At 46.7% G+C, this 21880-nt stretch overlaps 3 protein-coding genes across 7 annotated transcripts in view; all 3 read left to right on the plus strand.

Moving 5' to 3' along the window:
• The window catches only part of PPP1R16B (protein phosphatase 1 regulatory subunit 16B), a 61581-nt gene extending 53755 nt beyond the window's left edge, over window positions 1-7826 (plus strand). For all 5 annotated transcript variants that reach the window (XM_086760896.1, XM_086760899.1, XM_086760894.1 and 2 more), the window contains 3 exons: window positions 20-149; window positions 888-1056; window positions 1673-7826. In XM_086760896.1, coding sequence (XP_086617022.1) covers window positions 20-149; window positions 888-1056; window positions 1673-2194 — 821 coding nt within the window. In that variant the 3' untranslated portion in view covers window positions 2195-7826. The remainder of the gene's footprint in view (window positions 1-19; window positions 150-887; window positions 1057-1672) is intronic.
• Window positions 7827-8564: 738 nt separating this feature from the next.
• SACK1D (scaffolding CK1 anchoring protein D) lies at window positions 8565-13782 on the plus strand. The gene is made up of 4 exons (XM_086760753.1): window positions 8565-9020; window positions 11849-12016; window positions 12160-12284; window positions 12635-13782. Exons 1-4 carry the CDS (start codon window positions 8565-8567, stop codon window positions 13587-13589), a joined length of 1704 nt encoding a protein of 567 aa, XP_086616879.1. The 3' UTR covers window positions 13590-13782.
• A 2305-nt stretch (window positions 13783-16087) lies between these two features.
• Window positions 16088-21535, plus strand: LOC104475457 (protein FAM83D-B). Its single transcript, XM_086760750.1, has 4 exons — window positions 16088-16593; window positions 18224-18391; window positions 18981-19105; window positions 19349-21535. Exons 1-4 carry the CDS (start codon window positions 16138-16140, stop codon window positions 19737-19739), a joined length of 1140 nt encoding a protein of 379 aa, XP_086616876.1. The 5' UTR covers window positions 16088-16137; the 3' UTR covers window positions 19740-21535.
• The last annotated feature ends 345 nt before the right edge of the window (window positions 21536-21880 follow it).

Raw genomic sequence — 21880 nt, forward strand, 5'->3', positions numbered from 1 at the left:
TGGCTTGTGTGTGCTGTAGATCTGTGTGAAGAGGAGGAATTCAAAGTATTACTCCTGGAGTTGAAACACAAACACGATGTGATCATGAAGTCTCAGATGAGGCATAAATCCTCCCTGAGTCGAAGGACCTCCAGCACCGGCAGCCGGGGGTAAGTGCCTTGTCCCCGCAGGTCACCCAGTGTGTTAGCTTGGCCACCAAGATGTGGCTGCAGAGCACCCGGCAGTCGGTGCGTGGAGAACAACCCGTCTGTCCTTTCTGAACGAACACTGAAAAGCAGAAACTGACTTTTGGTTGCCGAAGGCAGAGGTCCTTTGAAGCGTGGTTCTTTCACTAGCAAGAGGTGTTGTTTCCTGGGGGGAGATGGCTCTGCCCTGTCGTGGCTTAAGAACTGCTCTGAGCAGAGGACCAAGTGGTGAGAACTTACCCTGTTAAACCACTGAGACCGGTGTCTGGGAATCAGTGCTTCAAACAGATTAACTTGAGCTTCTCAGTAGTGTGTCTCATGGCCAAGATACTGTGCTCAGACACAGTTTGCGCAGGTCGTTGTAAGATGTTTACTAGATACCAAAGCACTCCTGCAGACCACAAAACTCCCTAAACAGCCCGTGGGCCCTTCTCTTCTGCATTTACTTCACTGCTTGCAGAGCAGATCCATTAGGTGAGCTGTATGAGAGCTAACGCAGATTTGCACTACTGCTTTAAAACTCCTTAAAATTCCTCCCACCTTTAAGATTCACACTAGTGCCTTTGCTTTGCGTGGGTGCCGGGAAGCTAAATTCACATTCCAGTGGGAGAGGCTGTGAAGGAGGAGGTGAGGAGAGCACAGGGTAAGAGGAAATGTCATGCCCTACTCACAGCTTCGATGCCCCTTCTCCCTGTCCCGCAGGAAGGTGGTGAGGAGAGCCAGCCTTTCGGACCGAACAAACCTCTACAGAAAGGAGTGCGAGAAAGAAGCCATTGTCTGGCAGCAGCTGGGGGCAGCAGAAGAAGGAAGAAACTCGGGTCTTATTGGAGAAATTGGGGAGACTCGGTCTGACCAGGAGAATACAGACCCCGTAAGGAATCTCTTCTGTATCATGGGAGTCACCGTGGAGGGCTGGTAGTGCAGGTGCAATAGCAGTGGGTGCCCTGGGAGGGAAGGTGGCTGAAAAATTCATACACTGCGTCCATCAGATGTAAGCAAAAGACCAAATTCTCACTTGGTATAAACTCGGATAACCCACTCATGTGGAGAGACTGTTTTGGGTTTACAGCTGCATAGTTTTGAGATACAGCCCCAGTGAATCAGGAAGTTCAGAAAAAATCATGTGTGCATTTTTCTTACATTACCAGCTAACAAACTAGCAATCACAAAAGAATCGTGATAACTGTTTTGCAGTTATTTGTTTTTAATTCAGTTACAGTCATGTTATATTAATATGCTTATCTATCTATATAATTTTTTTTGTAACTCCTTCTGAGTTAGCATTCCGTATTCCTGGTTGGGAACCAGCTCCTGGCTGGGGCTCACAGCATTGTAGGGTCCCATCAGTGGGTGAATTCCTTGTCTGTGCAGCAGTACCTGTCTGGTGGAAGGGCTTGGTGTGAGCAGGCTTAGGAAGCTGTCACAGGAATGAACTGGGTTATGAGGGACAAGGGAAGATGCTCTTCTTTCATGTCTTCTTGTTTCAGAATTCAGTGCTGGAGAACTCTTCCCTCCTTCCGGAGCTAGCGAACAAAAGCACCCAGTGTGACTCTGAAATCCCCCTCCAGAATGGACTCATGGCATCAGCCGGCGCTTACCAGTACACCTTTTCCAACGGGGACATTTGGAGTATGCACGCTGACCCCGACAGTAACCCAGGCCACATGCTGCCCTACGGCAACCCTGGGCTCCCTGACGCCCAGCAGTTCTGGGGTGCCTACAAGGAGCATAACCACCAAACGCTCTCCGAACTTAAGCGGCAGCGGGCTGCAGCCAAACTCCTCAATCACCCTTTCCTCAGCACCCACTTCGGCAGTGGCATGGGAGGAGTTGCGGAGAACAGCGGTGAGGCCAAGTCACACCTAATCGGATCCCGGACTTCTCCCTACAGCTCCAACGGGACCTCAGTGTATTACACAGTGTCCAGTGGTGATCCCCCCCTCTTGAAATTCAAAGCTCCCATGGAGGAAATGGAAGAGAAGGTGCATGGGTGCTGCAGGATTTCCTAGTCCCATTTGTTTCTCACTCCAGAGGAAAGATGACGTGGGTGGGCTGGTTGGATCCATTGCAGTGGCCAGGTTGTTTGCATTCCAAAGGGAGAATTTGGTTATAGACATCCTGACTGCAGCGGCCTCGTGCATCTTGAATTGTACTTTACCCTGCCAATTACTTCTGTGGCAGTTGAATGAGTAACGCAGGTGGAGCAAGGCACTTAGGAGAGGAAGGGATGTGCATCAGTAGGATGTAAAAAGAGTCGCCCTAGTCTTGCTTCCTGAGGAAGAAGGTATGGTGCACTGCCTCCCCATCCTTGGGAAGTCACGAGATGTCTTGGAACGAAGAAAGGATCTGAATTAAAATCTTTGCATCTGAGCCTCTTGCTGTAAGTCACCAAGCTTCTGGAAGGTGACAGTTCCGACCTGAATTTTCACTCTTGGGTGATGCGTATGTCCTGGAGAGGAGATCAGCCCCCACATGGGGTTTGCAAGAGTGGACAGAGCTGTTTTCCCTACGGCTGGATCCAGCACTTACGGGGCCTGAGCAACAAGCAGGTGTAGATGCTGCGCTTGCTTTAGGAAGTTTGCAAGGTGTTATCTCCTTGCAGTGACAGCTCACCATCACAAACTGCACTGGTTGGGTCCTGTTGTGCTCATGTAAACTCATCACTGCAGACTGCCACCAGGTTCTAAGCAGAACTTTTTCTGGAACAGGCTTCACTCACTAGGCTTTAAAACTGATGTTGCAATAAGGGGCCCTGGCAATAGAATTTAACTGCAATAAAATACTGACAAAGGTCTATATTGGGATAAGTAATTTTAAAACCTTATTTGTACTATTTAGACTCTTAATTTGTTAAACCTGAAAAGACTTTTGCTGATCTCATTTTCCTATTGATTCTGTTTATTTACTCTGTACGCTCAGCACAGATACTAAGGGCAGTATGCTTTGCGTTCTGATCTTCCTGGGTTTCCAGAAGCACAGGGCTAGGGAGGGATGAGGAGGAAAGGCTTGCCGACACCCATCTGGAAATGTCAGGGAAGTGTTTCTGATCTCCCTAGGTGTTATGACACTTGCGTTAACCTGCAGTCTTTGGCTGATAAATTCATGTTACGTCATTGCTTTGGTAGTTGAACATCGCAGTAGGGCAGGATATTTTTTTTTGTCTATTTTTTGCAGCTCCCATGCTGAAGTTGTCAGCAGTGGTTAGTAGGTGTTGGAAGAAGACTTAAATGCCTCCATGTGTAAGGGAGTTGCCCAGCGCCGTGCAGTACTTGGCAAAGCCTCTCCGCTGTAGAGCGGCTGGCACACCAACACCAGCGTTTGGGCGCAGTTCATGTTGGCTCTGACAGACGACCTGAGAAACACCAGCGTGGCATCATCTGGGGTTTGGCACTGGCTCAGCAAGTTAAGGCTTTGCGTACCTGGGGAAGGTGAGAGCGTCCTGTGGGATTCAGCTCTGAGGAACTGGCCGCAGTTGAGTCAACGAGTTGTATCTACAGGAGTAACTGTAAATCATCAACCCTTTTTCTGCCCAGAGGGGCTATTGCACACATAACTCTTTGCTCGCATGAATATGTGTCTTTTTGGGCAGTTTAAATTCCAAACTCTGAAAACATAAGCCTGTGTGGGTGTCTGTAAGCCATCAGTGGATTAAATCCAGCTCATGTGGTTGTCCTTCAGCCAAGCAACAGCACATGCAGCTTCCACCAATCTTCCTTTTAGCTGGCAGCTGTTAGACATCAATATTACACTTCACACGTACTCCTCCTTTGGGAATGCTCACAGCTTTTCCTTTTTTCTAGGCTGTAAAAAATTGATTTAGGCTGCTAGTGACTGTTAAGTGCTGCCCTCTGCTCCCCATCAAATCTACCCCGTCGCTGGGGCTGGGTATTTTATGACACAGGGCTTTGGGCTCCTCATTCTCAGCTCCTCGAGGCGGCAGAGGTGGCTGTGTCACCACCACAACCATGCTGTGCTGGCTGACAGTTTAGTCATTTGAACCCTCAAGATACAATTGTCCTCCCTCACCAGTCTTAGGAACAAATTAGAAAATGGTAGTCGTTGATCTGATGTTTGTTAAAACCTCTGTTCAGTTAAAGGCAGGAGGTTTCTTTTTATGTTTTGAAACATTCAGAGAAGTTGGGCTTCCTCCATTATTGAAACGCATAGGCTAGATATAAAAATAGGAAATATTATTGTGCTGTAAGGGATTTAAAAACATTCTCTAGTAGAAAGAAGATGATTTGGTAACTGGAAAGACTTTGTCGCATCTGTGTGTGGTTAACAGTGGGTCTTCTGATTACCTCGAGAAAACTTTTCTAGGGTAGCACCAAGTGTAGCCTGGGTATTGCTGAACGGGGGGAGATGATCTTTCAGGTGCCTCTTTTCTCCCATGGTGGTGGGAGTTGTCTCTCTGTGTCCATCTTAATGAGACTTCTGAACCCACTGTTTTTTGGTGCTATCTACTAGGTTGGAAGAGGTCCAAAATTCAGGCCCAGCTGAGGCCTTCCCTCCCAGGGAAGGAGTCGTCGGGCCCTTTTCCTTCTCCAAGCACTTTTGTGCTACTGAGTGTATTGAATCCTGCCTAACTCCAAGCATGTGGAAAGACCATTGAATGCAGCAGTGTTAAGCAGTTGGAGGCTTGCTTTCACTGAGGGTTGTTAATACGTTAAAACTTTAGGAAGCCAGTCCATTTTAGACAAACAGCTTTTAGTCCATTGCTATTTCACTCCGTTTATATGTAAAATTCCAAGAACTCATCACTCTAGCTGTGATCTTGAGCAAACCAATAACTGATTTACTATCAGGTGAAAGATATTACAGGTTCTAGATTACAAAACATCTCCCTAATGGGACTTTGTATTGTGATTGTAAAATTGACTGTGATACAGCTCTTCTGGCTTTAGCACTAAGCTAACGTGCTCACTGGAGTCTAGTGGTGTCTGATGAGATGTAATCAATTCTTATTCAGACAGCAGAGTCAGTGATTGATAAATCCTCCAGGATATGTTTCATATTCATGCCAAGTGTTTGTTTACCACTGGCTTTGGGTTAAAGTTGCATCACAGCGGGACTTGTAAAGGTTGCTGAAGAGTGACCTGAACTGGATTCATGCTTATGTGTTGGTGACATTCTGGATACACTGGTCGCTGCCTGTGGGGCACTGGCAGCCCTCAAGGAAGGAGCTGGCAATTTCTGCTGCATGCAGAGTTGTCGGGTGTAGGTCTGGGATGAGCAATTCTGTAAACTGGATATTTAACTGGCCTCTGGTAAACTGTTTGGTAGAGACAAACGGGCTTTTGAGGGAATAATAAACACAGAGATACTCTTATACGTGCATTCTAGAAGCCTACCTCTAGGAATAGGACTTTTTATTATAAAATTTAGCAGTGTTACAACAACAGGGGTTTTTTATATCTATGTATTTTAAAGGCCATCCCAGTGGAATGCTGTGAAGTACACAGCAGAAGGCACTTGACTATTTCATCGGATCTGAGAAGCTGTAGAAACTAGAAATCATGTTGTGACTGGCATATCTAGCACTTGAATTAGGGGAAGATTTGGAGATTTTTATGCTATACTCAGTGCTTTTAGGCTCGATGTACATCTAAGTACAGATTCAGTATCAGATTAGAGTCCCATTTTTGTTAGCAGGAAGCTAAAGGTTGTAGTTGTTCATAGAGACTACACAAAGATTTGAGAAGGTGGATGTAGGGTCTATGCAGGCAGAGCTGCACATGAGAATAACCCTTCTGCTTGAGAAACCTTCCTGTATGCTGACTGTTTCCAGCAAACTAACCAGTTTATGAGAGCAGCTTTACTTTAGATGTTGAAAGACTTTTTTTTTTAGATGGAGAAGATGGTATCTCTCAAAACAGCATCTCTGCTTTACTGAGCTCAACCAAGAAAGTCCCAGCACGGAAATGTTAGATAAGGGCTTAAGTACCATGCTGGGATCTGTTTGACGTCGGACCGGGGTCTGTATTTCACGTACCAAGTGATGCGATTTTAGCCCACTTAGTCTCACTTCTGTGGTGCTCTAGAATCTTAAAACCCTCCCAGTTTTGGGAAGAGCTGATTCTGTACCATCTTTCAGGTGTGGCTGAAAAACCACGTGGATAAGGAACTCCTGGTAGGGAAGGAGAGGAGCACGGCAGGGCAATAGCAATAATGAATCAGTGCAATACTCAATGGACGCAGTGAATTCTTAAGTTTATTGAGCAGGGTCTTATTTCATGGGGTTGAAAACACTTACAAGCTCCCAAATGTCATTACAGCATCTGTTTAGTGTCCTTTTGCTTTAATCTTGGAGCTCTGTTTACCCAAATCTTTGCTGAAACTAAATCAGCAATACCATGAAACAGGAGTATCTTAACGGGGAACGCAGTAGCACAGGTCTGCAGAGAGCCATAGGTGAACTGCTGTCCATCTGCTGGAAGTGTTCTCCCTACGTCTGGGTATTTCCGTGCCTTATCGTACTTGCTAAAGGTGACTCGGTGACTAGTCTCTGAAACGTCTGTGGTGACTGTACAGTGCTGTTCTTTAACTTGGAGACTATTTAGCGAGGGGTTAACAGTTCAGAGCGTACCAGCTTTTTAAGTTTTTATTTGCTCTTGGAGTTTATTTCATGGTCGCCGGTTCTCTCTTCCTAGATGCACAGAGACGAAATGCAGAGGGTCTTAATTCTACTTTAACAAATCACCTTGACCTACTTTGTTACAGCAGTTCTCTGCAGGCAGAGTCCAGAATATGCCTGTAGCAGCAAGGTCTAGCCTCTTGCTACAGAACACAGCTAATATTTACGTTTTTTTGGTTTGTTTTGCCTTGTGGCTGTACAACAGAATTTGTTGTCCCTGATTGTTCTTCAGCTTTATTTTGCTATTTTCATGTTGGCCAAACTGGTAATGGACTTTTCAGTCCACCCACACAATTCGAGTACCACTGGCAACGTCTGCCGTGGCACAACTACCACCTAGAATATTTTGCTGTATTTCAAGTGCGGAAGCTGTAGCAGAGGAGATTCTGCTCAAGATACCTGCTCCCTAAACCTACACCAACAAAATTATCTCCACCCGCAGCTGGAGGGGAGATACGGGATTTTAAACGGTGCAGATGCAGCCTTAGCATTGCCACCTCTATGTCTTCAGGCCACAGATTGCAGTGTGAGAGTGGACGAGAGGAGCGTCGGTAACCCTGGTACAGCTCGGTGCGACTGCTGCGTGTACGGGATATTAACAAACGACGGCAAGCCTTCTGCAATAACGCATAATTCCATCCATCGGTAGTAAACGATGTACAAATAAAACTTGATGAAATGTATTTTATGTGAAAAAAAAATAATGTAAGAACTGTATATTGTATTAGCAGCTTTGTGTATAAAATGGCATTTTGGCAATCAGAGTCTAATATATTTAAAACTTTTTTTAAAAAGGATATTTGATATTGTATGGAACTGACTTTATTGCTACTCTAAGTATGAAAAGATGGTTTCTTAACATGTTGAAGCAATGCATAAAATCTTAAATTGTATGTAAAACTCATGCCAAAAGGGTATGTCCGACAGTATTAGCACCTGACTCAGTGTCTTTAATAGAGAATTGAATTTTTTAATTTAAAGATTATATTAAATTTCTTTTAATAATACAGAAATGCCACTGACTTTTATTTACTTGGTTTACGTTTTGGGGACTCTGCTTAAATGTCTCTGCCACTCTCTTAAGTACAGCCAGGAATTGTGTAGAAGAGTAAATCTAGGCAGTGGGTAGGTGAAACTTCTTAATTTTCAGCAGGTAGCAGTAATTCATGATGGGAACAAGCAAAAGGGTCAAAACTGTAACTGTCTTTTCTGGACTTTGTCATGTCCAAGGTATTAGGCCTGGTATTTGTTCATGTGCTTCGTTACGAGGGTTCTCAAGGGGGGTTGATTCTGGCGAAGGCAAAAGCACCCTTGCCCTCCTAGTCCTGCCTGACGGGACATGGTGGGCGAGGGGAGCAGCGAGGGCCAGGCCCCGCGGCGGGGCTGGCCACCGGGCCGGTCTGGGTCGGGCCTTGAGGCCGCACGGAAGGGCGTCGGCGCGGAGGCCGGGGGCACCTCCGGAGGCTGAGGACGGGACCGCGGGGGCGTGCAGCCTCCAGGGCCGGGCACCAACGGGGGCTGCCCGACACCCAGCACCGACTCCGCGACGAACAGCTACGCCGGCCCCGCCGCTTCTCGGCTGCACCGGAGCCGGGCGGGCGGCGGGGCCGGGCCACCCTCGCCGCAGCCAACCGGGGCGCGGGGCGGGGCGCGGCTCCCCCAGTGGCGGCGGCGGCGGCGGCGCTGTTTGGATTCAAAGCCGCTATAAAGGCGCGGGGCCGGGGCAGGCTGAGCCGTGCCGCGCCATGGCCAACCCGTCGCAGTGCCTGGAGGAGGGCGCGGGGCGCTGGCCGCCGCAGCCGCCCGGGCCGTACAGCGAGGCGCAGCGGCTGGCGCTGGAGGAGCTGGTGGCGGGCGGCCCCGAGGCGCTGCGGGCCTTCCTGCGGCGGGAGCAGCTGGCGCCGTTCCTGTCGGAGCCCGAGGTGCAGGCCATCGCGCGGGGCGCCCGGCCGCCCGCCGCCGCCCCGGAGCCGGCGGGCGAGCCCTCGCTCGGCGCCTCCCTCGACGCCTCCTCGCTCACCTACTTCCCCGAGCGCTCGGACCTGGAGCCGCCGGCGCTGGAGCTGGGCTGGCCGGGCTTCGCCAGCGGCGCGTTCCGCGGGCTGACGCGGGTGGAGGCGCACTTCCAGCCGGGCTGCGGGGAGAGCGGCTACGGCTGCTGCAAGGAGGCGGTGCGGCGGCAGATCCGCTCCGCGCGGCAGGTCAGTGTGCGGGGGAGGCCATGGGGGTGCGGGCTCTGCCGGCGGCGCCCCCCGAAAGCGGCCGGCCCGGCGCCCTCCTCCGGCGGGTCTGCGAACGGGGGCAGACATGACCGGCGGTACCGATGGGCGTCTCCTTCGTGTGATGCTAAGCGGGCTGTGGAGCAGAGAAACCCCCTCAGGAGGCTGCGCTTGTCCTTACGCAGCGAGTGGCACTCGGTCTGCGCGCTACGCCCGTGAGGCCTCGCTGTGGCAGTTACGTTGCTCCGGAGGTGACCAAGAGTTCCCCGGTGCAGGCCGCTGCTGCTGTCCGCGGCCAAACCACCCGCTGGCTTCGAGCTGATCTTGCTGTACAGAGCAGAGGGTTTCCTCCGCCAGAATCCTTGCTGATGTGCTCTGCAAGACAGGTTCGCTTGCAGAAACGTCCCACTGTTCTTTTCTGTGTCATATCCTTTATTATAGAAGAATATCTACAGGCGTAACCCTATGATTATATCTCTTTATCTCTTTCTCCTCATTATCGCCCCTCAGTAACATGCAGACCTGCTTTTAACAGGACTTCCCTCCTACAGGAGTGGATGGTTTTGATCTGATGCAGAACATGGCTTAAAAAAAAAATCACGCAGAGTAGTATCTTCTAACTGTTCTCTATAACTCATTGTGTTACCTGAGTTTATAGCCTCCAACTGTCCTCCTCAGAAGGGAACCACCCTTCTCGTTAGCAGCCATTCGATTGGCTTAGCTGAAATTTAAATGTGTAGCTTCTTCTGCAGGTGGCCAGGTGAAGCAACCCCTGGCTCTGTGCCTAACATCTCCTCGCACATGGCACAGCCTGAACCAGCAACTGAGCTCAGCTCCTGCCTGCTTCTGAGCGCAGAAGCTTAGGGGGTGTGTGAGGATGACGTGAACGATGGGCTTCTTGCCAGAAACGGTCACAGAGGAAGCTCTGTTCACATCTACACAAGACATGTATGTAGATATAGATAGATAGATACCAATCGGTCTGGTGATTCAGGTAAACTCCATGAAAGCATCTATTTCTCCAAGAAGCTGTACTTGGTTTGTAATGTCCTTGCTTGTAGCATCCTGCCAAATGCGTTCCCTCGCACTGAGCCAAGCTGTTCCTGCCAACGCTCTGTACGTATCTGACCCAGGGAGCATTTTTATGGAATGGAGAGAAATCTTGACCCTCTATAATTTACTGAATATCCAATCCTGTGCAATGTTGCTCAGTCATGTCTGAGTTCTGTGGGTTAACGTGAGGAACAGGAAAACTTCAGATGCTGTATAGTTTCTTCTTGGCTTGCTCAAATGCAGTTAGCTTGAGTGGCTAAAGGGGACACTTGCTATCTTGTCTCCACTATCCTGAATGGATGAGTGTAGAGAAAAGGGTTTTATTTCTCTCTTCTAAACATAACTGTACTTTTGCTCATTTTGAGTAAAAGTGTATTTCTTTTTCAGCTGCCAGTTCTGGGATTAGAACTTGAATGTGCTGCTAATTGAGCAGTAGTAATTTGAAGGCACCAGTGTTTCTTTCCGAGGTTACAAGAATTATGTACCTGCTGCGCTGTTTTCAGGGGTTAACTTCTTACTCATCTGGTCCTGCCAAAAGGATCTTAATTTTCTTTATCTTCTTTGACACTTAGACAAGGGTGGAGAAAAGCAGAGGAGACATGCCAGGGGTACAAGCATAAACTAACTTTATTTAGAAATACCAACGTGCCTGTGTGTGTTACACCTGAGAACCCATCTGTATGGAGCCAGTCCCTTAGGGAGCAGGGCGCAGGTGTGAATGCGAAGCGTAGCCCGTTCCTGTGGGAAACGTTCCCTCTGAGTACAGGCAGTGCCGCACACAGAGCATCTGCGTTGCAGCGGTGCGTGGATGCCCTGTTATCTGATAAGGGCAGGTGCCAGGTACCCACAGCGGCTGTGTAATCGTTGTCCTCAATGCTGGTCTAATAGAAAGAGAATGGGAAAAATAAGTCATGAAGCCAAGTCCTTTATGCCTTTGTGTCCCCACACAGATGTGTGTTCCTGGTTTTGAAGGGTGAGAATTTTAGCACTCAAACTGTGCGCGATGTGGCTCTGAATTACCTGGAGAGACTGTTCATAAATGTAGGACTGTCATCTTGTCTTAGGCTCATTGAAAGAAAGTCTTCCCACCTCAGGACTTGCCTTTTATAAAGAACTGTTGAGTTGAGTGAGTGGAAGGATTTCTTGTGAAGGTATAGAATGGAAACTCGGAATACATCTAGTAAGTGTCTGGAAATAGTGCATTCAGTTTCTATGTTGTCACAGAACTAGTTTATCCCTTGATAACTTATATAGGGACAGCATTTCCTTCCTACCACACAAAGATAAATCAGTTGGGGTTTGTGAGAAGTTCAGCTGGGACAGTGAGGAGGCCACTCAAGCTAATTCTCCTGCAGGCAGTGGCTCTCTGTAGCAGGTATGGTGCGCTGGGAGAACAGGAGTGGAGACAGCTTGTCTGGGTTCCCGATTCTGCTTGTGATAGCTTCTCTGGTGTTACCAAAAGGCCAGACAACAAGAGATGATGTAGGAAAGCAGGCTGTGAAAGTGTACAAAAGCAGGAGCAGATGTGAGGGAGAAACCTCTTCAGGCTTATGCTTTGCACTCTAGGGCACAGTGAATTTACAGAAACATTGCAGGAATATAGAAATCTCTCCTAATTTGCCAGGGCCAACCCAGCAGGACAAAGAAATGTGCATCTGGCCTCGATGACAGCAGCAGGAGAAAATGGCTGGGAGGGGCAGTGGTCTAGCCTTGTGTAAAATAAAGCCCTTGAACAAGTGTTGTCACTTTTCTTGCAGGTGATTGCCCTTGTGATGGATGCCTTCACAGACATTGATATCTTCAGTGACCTTCAGGATGCCTATAAAAACCGCAAAGTCCCTGTCTATATCCTTCTTGACCAGGACTTTCTGCCGCATTTCTTAGAAATGTGCAAGAACTTAGGAGTTCGTCCTGAGCAGGAAAGTGTGAGTACTAAACGTGAGTGGGTGCCGTTTGCTTTTATGTTTTTGTGGTACAGTATAGCTGCTTTTAGGTTAAATTGCTAATCAAAACTTTTTGGAAGTTAACTTAAATCCAATGTTATTTTTTCCCTTCTTTTCTGAAACAGCTGCTGAGGGTTCGAACTCTCACGGGGAACATATACTACATGAGGTCAGGCGCCAAGATTGTTGGGAAAGTCCATGAGAAGTTCATGTTAATTGATGGCATTAGAGTGACAACAGGCTCCTACAGGCGAGTATTGGGGTCTGCTGGCGGAAAGGGGGAGTTCTGGCAAAAAAGAAGCATGAACTTTGCTGTTTGCCTGGGATGAATGAATGCCAGTGGCGAGTGGACTAGCTGAGTCTAAGTGGGACTAACGCAAAACTGGAAGCAGCTTTGGAAAACTGGTTTACACAGCTTATTGCTAGCAAAGCACTTGGCTATGGCTAAATAGAGTTCTTCCTGAAGAAGAGAGAGTGAGTAGTCTATCTGCTTTATTCTTTCCTTACGCACAGCACTTCTAAGCTGAGTCTTGCTACCTGTAACTGTGTGTGTCGAAATGCACTGGAGATTAACTGTGAGTCTTGGTTTGTTTTCAATAGTTTCACATGGTCCGATGGGAAGCTGAACAGCAGCAACTTGCTGCTATTGTCAGGGCAAGTGGTTGAACACTTTGACCTCCAGTTCAGGATTCTTTACGCCCAGTCGATGCCCATCAGCCCCGAGTGGCCATCCGGCTGCAGGAGCAGTGGGATATTTGACCACCTGGCGAACAGAATGGAGTCCCCTAAAGAATATACTGTGGAAGGCAACCTGACCGCGGAATTTGCCAGATTGTCTAGTACTCCAAAGAAACTGTTGAAAGAACTAGATCTACCTGAAGATACCCCTGAAGGCAAACCTTGTAACCTGGGGCAGTCTTGCCTGTGTGAAGAGGAGTGGTTCAGCGATCAAGTGGCCACAGTGGAACGGAAAAGCGCATCAACTCAAACTGGCCCGTGGGAAGAGAAGCCTGCAGCGACTGCCTGTAATGCTGCCACGCAGACCAATGTTGTAACGGCAGAAACTGGCACTCAGGCTTCTGTCGCTGCTAGAGTGACGGGCACTCAGACTTCAGTTTTGCTGAAGACTGCAGTGACGCAGACAAAGGAAGACGGGTACACAGAAACACCTGTGCTTCCCAGAAAGCTGTCAAAAGAAGGATCTTTCCTGTCTGGAAAGACTGTGTCAAATTCTAGTCTGCGATCACTGTCTTCATCATCATCCCAGTGCTCTCTTGCAAGCTCTACTGGCTCACTATCTTCTCTCCGGTCCTTTGAATATTCTGGCAGTCACAGGGCAGAATATTTCCAAAAACTGCATAAAGAGAGGCAATTCCACTACTCGACCATCAGGTCGAAGCTTAGCCACATGGTGGATATCCTATCCCGGGGGGGACGTGTGCCTGAAAACTACATGACCCAATACACCGGAAGATGCAATCTAAAACAGCGGCGTGACATCAGTGCCAGCCTGCGCAGCCTCCGGGACGTTTCACTCTTTTCTCTGAATAAATGATTACTGCACTGAATGCAGAACACACAAGCTCCAGTCTCAAACTGCAGTCACTTCGTACCTGCTGATTCTTCCACTTCCTTCCAGCACTTTTACTACATGTGTACATCACTCTCCAGCATTTTGTTTTATACTCTGCAACTTAAGCAATAAAAAAACTCAGAGGTTTATTTATACTGTAACTACTTGCATGTTCCTCTTACATGCATTAGTGGTAAAGGTTCATTTTCATTCTGGTTGTCTAACCTGAAAAGTAAGCTTCTTGCTGCTTTCTAGGATTGGCTTTAATTTATATAAACTTGGAAAAAAATCTGAGTCAGACTGTTCTTGCTCAGAGTGGCTTTGGAGACTTAGCTTACATCAAGGTATACTCAAATTTTTTTTTTCTTTTTAATATTGTCTTTTATTTCTACTTTAGCATGAGGGGAAACAACTTCTATGAAGAGCCTTAAAGCTAATTTTATTCTGACTTCAGAGATCTATACATTACCCTTCCACTAAAGTTGTGAAGGGTCTATTGGAGCAGTTGCAGGCTCTTATCTTCAACTGTATGCTTTTTTCCATTGTCTAAGCCTTCTGAAATGGACTGAGCTAACTAGCTCTTCAGTTTATCTTCTCATGTCTTTGTGTAGGTACATACATTTTATATATTTATATATATATATACATATATACACATTCTCAGAATAGCATCTTTTTAAAACCAAGGCCAGGAAGTAGCAACTGAGCACTCCAAGATAGCTGTACCCATTTTAGGTACAGTCCTGATGAAAATGTTTCTAATATTTGGAAGTAAAACCTTGATATATTGGACCTACAAGAATATTAATGGGAATGTACTGCTGAACTGTTCTCTTTTTGCACTTGTGGGAGATGAGGTGACTTGGAGTTCAGTGTCTTGATGCAGCATACCTCCTGTATTTTTTCTTTTGGGATTGCTTCAAAGAACTTTGTGCAGCTTGTTACACGGAATTAAGACTTTTAGTCTTAGCACTGTAAAGTGTGCTGTTCTGGCTGGGTCTAGGAATATCCGAATCATTCTCTTTCCATTGAGACCTGTAAACAGCTTCCTTTTTTGGAGTGAATTTACAGGCAAGACAATCACTGAGGGCACATGACAAAAGTAAACTGACAAATGCACTACAAAATGTTATGGGTTATGTTTGCTAATGTTATTGTACAAGTAACTGTAAAGTGAATAACAAAACATTTTTCTCTTTAAACTGTACTATCTGAAATACTCTGTTTCCTGTTCTGTTTATCCTTTACCCGCTGCTGACTTGATTTGAGGAGCTGAAGGGCCACTCTATTTTTATTTTAACTTTTTAATATTCTGCTTTCACTATTAAATGGGTCTTGGGTTCATTTGCTTTGCGGACACATTATTTGAATATTTGTTAGCAGTACCATGTGTGAGTGGTGCACGCCTGTGCTTGCTGGATTGCTTATTGGAGCACTGTGTGGGTTCCCTCTGAGCTCTGACCTGTACTGTTATTCTTTAGGCTTGCATCCCAGTATTTTAGTGACCAGCCAGACTCTGAATTCTGCCAAGTCCAATCAGAGTCCAGGTAATGTATTTTCTTCTCACTCCTGGGCACAGGTGCCCAGCAGATGGCATGTTTCAGCCGTTGTCTTGATTATAAGCAGCAATGAAGAAGTGAATGAACAGAAAATTAGCCAAAACTCAGCAAGGCTGAGTGTGACAACAACAGTTTATTCTACTGTCTTTGGCATTTCTGTCTCTGAAATGGGTACGGAGAAAGAGGCTTAGCTACTTCTACAGCTTGGATTTCAAAGCAGCTGCTCCCTCAAGCTGTAAGGCAGATGTACAGGGAGGAGCAGGTGTGGAATAAAAGCTCTGTCTGCACTTGTTTAAAAAGATAAGATTCTGGCCTGGAGCTGGAACACTGGGAGCGAAGCAAGTTGCAGAGAAGGAGCCAAGATACGCCTCGAAAGCCAGTCTTGAGTTGTATTTTTAAGAGCTGGTGTTCAGCAGTGCTTGAATGTATGTAAAATCAACTTGTTCTCAGTGCTTTTTAACTATTGCATTGTGCAGCTGTTTTGGTACTTTCCCAGGAACAAGAAACAGTTTACAAATAAACTTTTGCCATGGGGGTTTACACCTGATCATTAAGGAGCTTTGTTTTCTGTTTGTTTGGCGTTTTGACTCTGGGTGAGTCAGGCAGCACTTCCCCCTTTGTCGGTGCGCTCCTGAGCCCTGGCTTGAGGAGCAGCCCTTTGATCAGGGGCTACGGCGCGGGTCGAGGGCTGCGCTCGCCGTCCCTGCTTAATTCACAGTTTGTTTTTTCTGCAGACGCCTCGCTGGGCGGGGGGAAGCCAGCCGGCCTTCCCACCCGTCGCTGTCCCACGGGCCACGCTGCCCCAGCGCCCCTGTGCCTGCCGGGGGCCGGGCGGAGCGGGGGCTCCCGGCTCCTTCCCGCGTCCCAACCGGGGCCGGCCGGGAGGCGGGGAAGAGCCTCCCGCGCGTAGGGCCGGCCCGCAGAGCCGCTATAAAGGCGCGGGGCCGGGCCAGGCTGAGCCGTGCCGCGCCATGGCCAACCCGTCGCAGTGCCTGGAGGAGGGCGCGGGGCGCTGGCCGCCGCAGCCGCCCGGGCCGTACAGCGAGGCGCAGCGGCTGGCGCTGGAGGAGCTGGTGGCGGGCGGCCCCGAGGCGCTGCGGGCCTTCCTGCGGCGGGAGCAGCTGGCGCCGTTCCTGTCGGAGCCCGAGGTGCAGGCCATCGCGCGGGGCGCCCGGCCGCCCGCCGCGGCCCCGGAGCCGGCGGGCGAGCCCTCGCTCGGCGCCTCCCTCGACGCCTCCTCGCTCACCTACTTCCCCGAGCGCTCGGACCTGGAGCCGCCGGCGCTGGAGCTGGGCTGGCCGGGCTTCGCCAGCGGCGCGTTCCGCGGGCTGACGCGGGTGGAGGCGCACTTCCAGCCGGGCTGCGGGGAGAGCGGCTACGGCTGCTGCAAGGAGGCGGTGCGGCGGCAGATCCGCTCCGCGCGGCAGGTCAGTGTGCGGGGGTCTCGCTCCCGCAGCCTCCCCTTCTCCCCATAGTGGTGAAAACCGTGTCCGGGCTGTCCGGGCCTCGCTGCGCTCACTGGAGGAGCCGGCGCCTGCGAGCGATGCCTCCTCCCCGCGCCCGTTCCCCGCTCTGCTCAGCGGCCGCTGCTTCCCCAGCGTCCGGCGGGTGCAAACCGGGGTGCGGGGCAGTGCGCGGGGGGCTCTGCCGGGGCGGGAACGGGGAGGGTTTACCGGAGGAGCTCGGGCGGATTGTCCGGTCTCGGCTTGGAAGACGAGACTCCGAACAATAAGTTGCAGACAGACCTCTCTTTTATCTTGAATAGAGAGGTGAGGTGTCAAGAGCAGTCAGACACTGGTGATTTATTTATTTACTTTTCATATTTGAAAAGTGTGAAAGGCTTTGGAAAACTTAAGCTTTGGAAATAAGCTCACCTTTTTCTTCAGGCAATGCTTTTGAGGAAGAGGCATCTGTTCTCAGGAAAAAACCCTCTTGTCTGGGATTTAGAGACGAAATTTGTCTAACACTGAACTAGACCCCTGGTTTTGCCATACCTCGGGGTGAGGAAGAAACCTGAAGCAATACATTTGGCAGTGCTGTGGTTCTCCCGAGATATTCTCAGCACCCCCAGACGTCTCCACAATCAGTTCGGTGCTTTTGTTACACCAAAAGTTACTGATGTAGCTGAAGAAGACTGACAGCAAAATGTCTTTCTTTTCCTCTTGCAAAATACTTTTTTTTATCAGCTCCCTTCGGTTTTTGGAGAGGTGTTATCTCCTTCTGCCTTGGTAGGTCTTGGCACTTCTCTAGAGGTGGGGGAAAGGAGAAAGTGCTCCGATTTCTGTAATCTTTTTCTTGAAGGTGAAGTTATGTAGTAAAAAAGGGAAGAGTTTAGCACAACCCTAATTAAAAACCATGAGCAACGTGCTACTAAAGAGATGCAGGAGCTATCACTGCTGCTCATTAGTGATGAACTCTGATTTTTAAATAGAGAAAATGTGTCTTTTCACAAAAGGCTTTCAGGATAGATTGCTTGTACCTAATTAACTAAAAAAGATGCATATCCTGGCAAAAGAAGCTTCAATGTCTGCTGCTAGAATTATAGTAAAAAATGAAATTCCACAATGCAGTAATAAAAATTGTAAATTATGTTATCTGCTACAAGTCAGTCAAGTGACAACAAGATTGGGGCAAATAATCTTTAACAAAAATTTCTGTTAATAAATTCAATGTATATATATTTTTTTCCTATTTAACTATACAGGGACGTGCATACGCGATCATAGTGAAGGGGTGATGTATATTGTGTCTCCTGTGCCTCAGCGTACTGTGCTCAGTAATCACCTTCACCAAAACACCATTTGCTTCACATAACTTTATTCTAATCAGAGTTATTTTTCCCTTCTCCTTCTTATGTGTCTGTTAAATGTTTCAGCACTCCTGTGAACAACAGAAGAATACACCATATTACAAAAGACTATACCATGTTCCGTAACCACCAGGAAAAAAAAAAGGGGGGAGGGGGAATATTTAATCTGAAAGTCAAATTCCTCATGTGCCATCTCCTTTGAGATGCTGTGGAAACAGCCTAATGATTTCTTCTGAAACTCGTTGCAGATGATTGCCCTGGTTATGGATTCCTTCACAGATACCGATATCTTCAGAGACCTCTTGGAAGCTTGTAGCCAGCGGCAAGTTAAAGCATATATCCTTCTAGATCAGTCTTCATTTTCCCACTTTCTGAAAATGTGCAAGGATCTAGGAGTTGACCTGGAACAGGAAAAGGTGAGCCTTGTCATATTTATAGGGATAGAGAGGCAATCCTCTTACAATCTTTGAGCTGTCAAAAGAAGAACTATTTTGCCTGCTGGCACAACCTAAAATGGAGTTTATGTAGCTCTGGCTATTTCTTGGAAGATTTAACCATTCTTGCATGCGAAGGCAATAGAAAAACTGAAATCTTTCTAAGTGGATGTTACTATTGCTCTCTGAGCACAAATACTAATTGAATATTCAAGGAATGCAGGAGGAATGTCCAGTTCCTAAAGCATCACTGGAGTTGCTCAGGCTCGCCGAGACTTTGAAGGCTAATGGAGAAGTAGGTTCTCAGGAGTCTGCGGAGTTCGGGTCCCTCCAAGATGAGGCGACAGGAGTTATTACAATCACAATGTGCTCAGTTTATGGGTCTGCCCCTTAATGCCACCCCTTTGCCTACTAAAGACAAAATTATTGTTTGGTTCCTAGACAGTGAATCTTGTGCCGCTGCGCAGCAACCTTTGCCAGTTCGTCAGTGATCATTATTGTTGTGTGTTCCTCCTTTAAATGAAATTGTTTAACTTTGAAATGTGCATAACGCTTGCCATGTCTTTAACAGTTGATGAGAATTCGAAATATCACTGGGAAAACATACTACACAAGATCGGGTGTCAAAATTGTTGGAAAAGTCCGTGAAAAGTTCATGTTAATTGATGGCATTAGAGTGATAACAGGCTCCTACAGGCAAGTGCCCATTTCTTTCTGTTGATTCACGATTTCTTTACATGGAGAGGAAAAACAGCCATATGGCAAAACTGCTTTCCTTATCAGAGTTTGTGTAGTGTTTGTCCTAAAAAGAGCGCACTGCTCATCATTTGGATTGTAAGAACAATTTAAGTAAATGTGATGAAAGAGTATTTTCAGTTAATACTTTGTTTACTATTTATTTTGAATTAACTCAGAATTTTCTCATCCTTCCTTTGCTAGTTTTACGTGGACAGATGGGAAGCTGAACAGCAGTAACATTTTGATCCTGTCAGGCCCTGCAGTTGCACACTTTGACCTGGAATTTCGGATTCTTTATGCACGGTCAAAGCCTATCAACCTCAAAGAGTTCTCCAGCTGCAAGAAGAATAAGGTGTTGGACCAGCTGGTCAGGATAACAGTGGCTTCCAGAGACTTGACCAGGGAAAATTTCCTGAGAATGGAGTTTTTGTATCTTAGAGCATTTGTAGGAAACGTAAAAAGGAAGCGAAGCTATCTGCATGCCTCAAGGGAGGCAGTCTACGTGTCAAGTAATGCAATGCATACCTCTCCTTTGCTGACTAAGAGGAATGGCTCTCTAGTTATGAGGCCACACTGGATCGCAGCGAGATGAATCGCGTGTTCACTCAGAGCGAGAAGCAGAACCTCAGGAACCATGTCCAGCTGTCCATGTCCAGTACTGTCTTAGAGTATGTTTGTGAGAGCAGCTGGGAAACAAACCTCAAACTGAGAGAAAGTGATACTTTAACTGTGGTTTTGTTTTAAGACCACTGTAATGCAGATCAACAGGTACAATTATGGTATTGTCTTAGGCTCAGATGTGTTTAAAAAAAACCAAAACTCTTGCCACCTGTAAAGCCATTATTGGCTTCTAGTATTCTGTCAGATTTTCATTTTTCAACCTATCCTCAGATGTTTTAAGCTGATGGGTTAGCAGTGTCTTAGCTCAGTAGCTCAAACCTCTTTTTAAGGAATCTAGGTCTTGAAAATAATATTGCTTAGAAGTCTTCTAAAGATGAGTAGCAGGACTGCTGTATGGCTCTGAGATCAGTATAAGCTTAGCCTTGCGTTGCACAAACTCTCCACGAACTGTTTCATGAGACAGAATTGAAGTGGAGTAGCAAGTAGATCAGTACAATGCTACCAGTCCTCCAGTGTCGCATTTTCTTTACACAAGAAAGAACAGGCAGAAGGAGCTAATGTGTCAGGCAAACAAGGCTTACAAGGCTTTTGCAATGATTGACTTTCAAATGACCTTTTCTTAATAATTATAAGAATACTTGGATTGTTGGACATCATGCAATAAATGCATGCAAGGGATAGATTTCCTAACCTACTATGTTTGTAGCAGAGGCCATTTTCTTGTCATTACTATATATACTTTTTTGGTTTCTTTATGGATGCTACTGCTGTCTGATCTTAAGGGAAAAGTTGAGTAGATCTGAAATCTGTGAAGCTGCTGCTACTTCTCAAAAGCCTTACGTCCACTAGATGTGCGATAACATGGAAATCAGAAATAGAACCATTTATTTTTAAGGTTTCATGCAAGCTCAATTTATTTATTTTTTTTAATCCGTCCATTCCTGAAGTAAAACAAAAAACCTCAAATGAATAAGCTGTCCTCCCAAACAGTTGTACGTTGAGGCACTGAACTTTCAGCAGCCTGCCAGTGCAGAAACTCGTGTTAGTCCAACCACGGCAGCTGTGGCAAAAGCAGAGGTACACCATTTCTCAAATTGTTCTTGAGGCTCTGCAAAAAACTTGGGTTTATGCTTGTATAAGTGTCTTGTGGGTTCTGGGCTTCAAAGGGGAAGGTTAAAACTTCACTGGGGAATTTCTTACAGGTCTGTGCTAAACATCAGCAGGATAATGTCAAATTGGACATGTGGAGCTTATGAAATGGTCTTTATGGGCAATGCAATAATGTACTGATTAGGATGCAACTCATCTGTGCCTTTTTCTTCTGTGCTTACAATCATAGAAATGTAATAGTTTTGACTGTCTTGATCTGTAAATATTCAATAGTTCAACAGTCCTAAATTTTATCCAGATGTAAAGAAGTTTGAAACATGAATTTTTATTCTTAACTATATTTTCCGTAAACACACAAAAAATACAATGTACACTATGCAAAATATTGTTTGTACAATCTTATTTTGACAATTCTTGTCTGTGAATGTTTTCTCAAATATAAGTTTTTAACTTTGCTAGAGTGGACTTAATCTGAAAAGTCCAGTGAAATAAATAGCTAGAATTTGAAGAATGTCTTTGGTTATAACTGAATAACCTCTTTTTCAAGTGGTTACCTAGAGACTTAGCGTAACAAGTGACTATGGAGGTACAGTGTTGTGAAGTGCAGCCTGTGTTAATCACCACAACTGCCCTGCTAGCGTGTAAAGTTAATAATGAAGAATGAGAATGATTAAGAAGAAAATAAAATGGGATTTTTTTTTTGCCTTAAGCATGACTTTTTTGGCAGCATTACTAAACTGCTTATAAGTTGGGTTTTTTTGTTTTTTTTTTTTTTTGTTTGGGTTTTTTTTTTTTATGCCAGCCTGTGCTTAATTAATTCAAGTCTACATTAAATGTGATTCAATAATAACTTTCCTGGCCTGTAATGAGCCTGTGGTAGGGCACAGCTGAGTCCATTAACTGTTACTGTACTTGTTTTTTTTTCTAGTCCTTCGGCTGCCCGGTGTGAAGTGCAACAGCTGTGGTGCAGGTAGCATGGAGGCATCCTTCATGTGGAGCAGG

The sequence above is a fragment of the Chlamydotis macqueenii genome, chromosome 16 (assembly GCF_036417535.1).
Source record: "Chlamydotis macqueenii isolate bChlMac1 chromosome 16, bChlMac1.mat, whole genome shotgun sequence".
In the NCBI taxonomy this organism is placed as follows: domain Eukaryota; kingdom Metazoa; phylum Chordata; class Aves; order Otidiformes; family Otididae; genus Chlamydotis; species Chlamydotis macqueenii.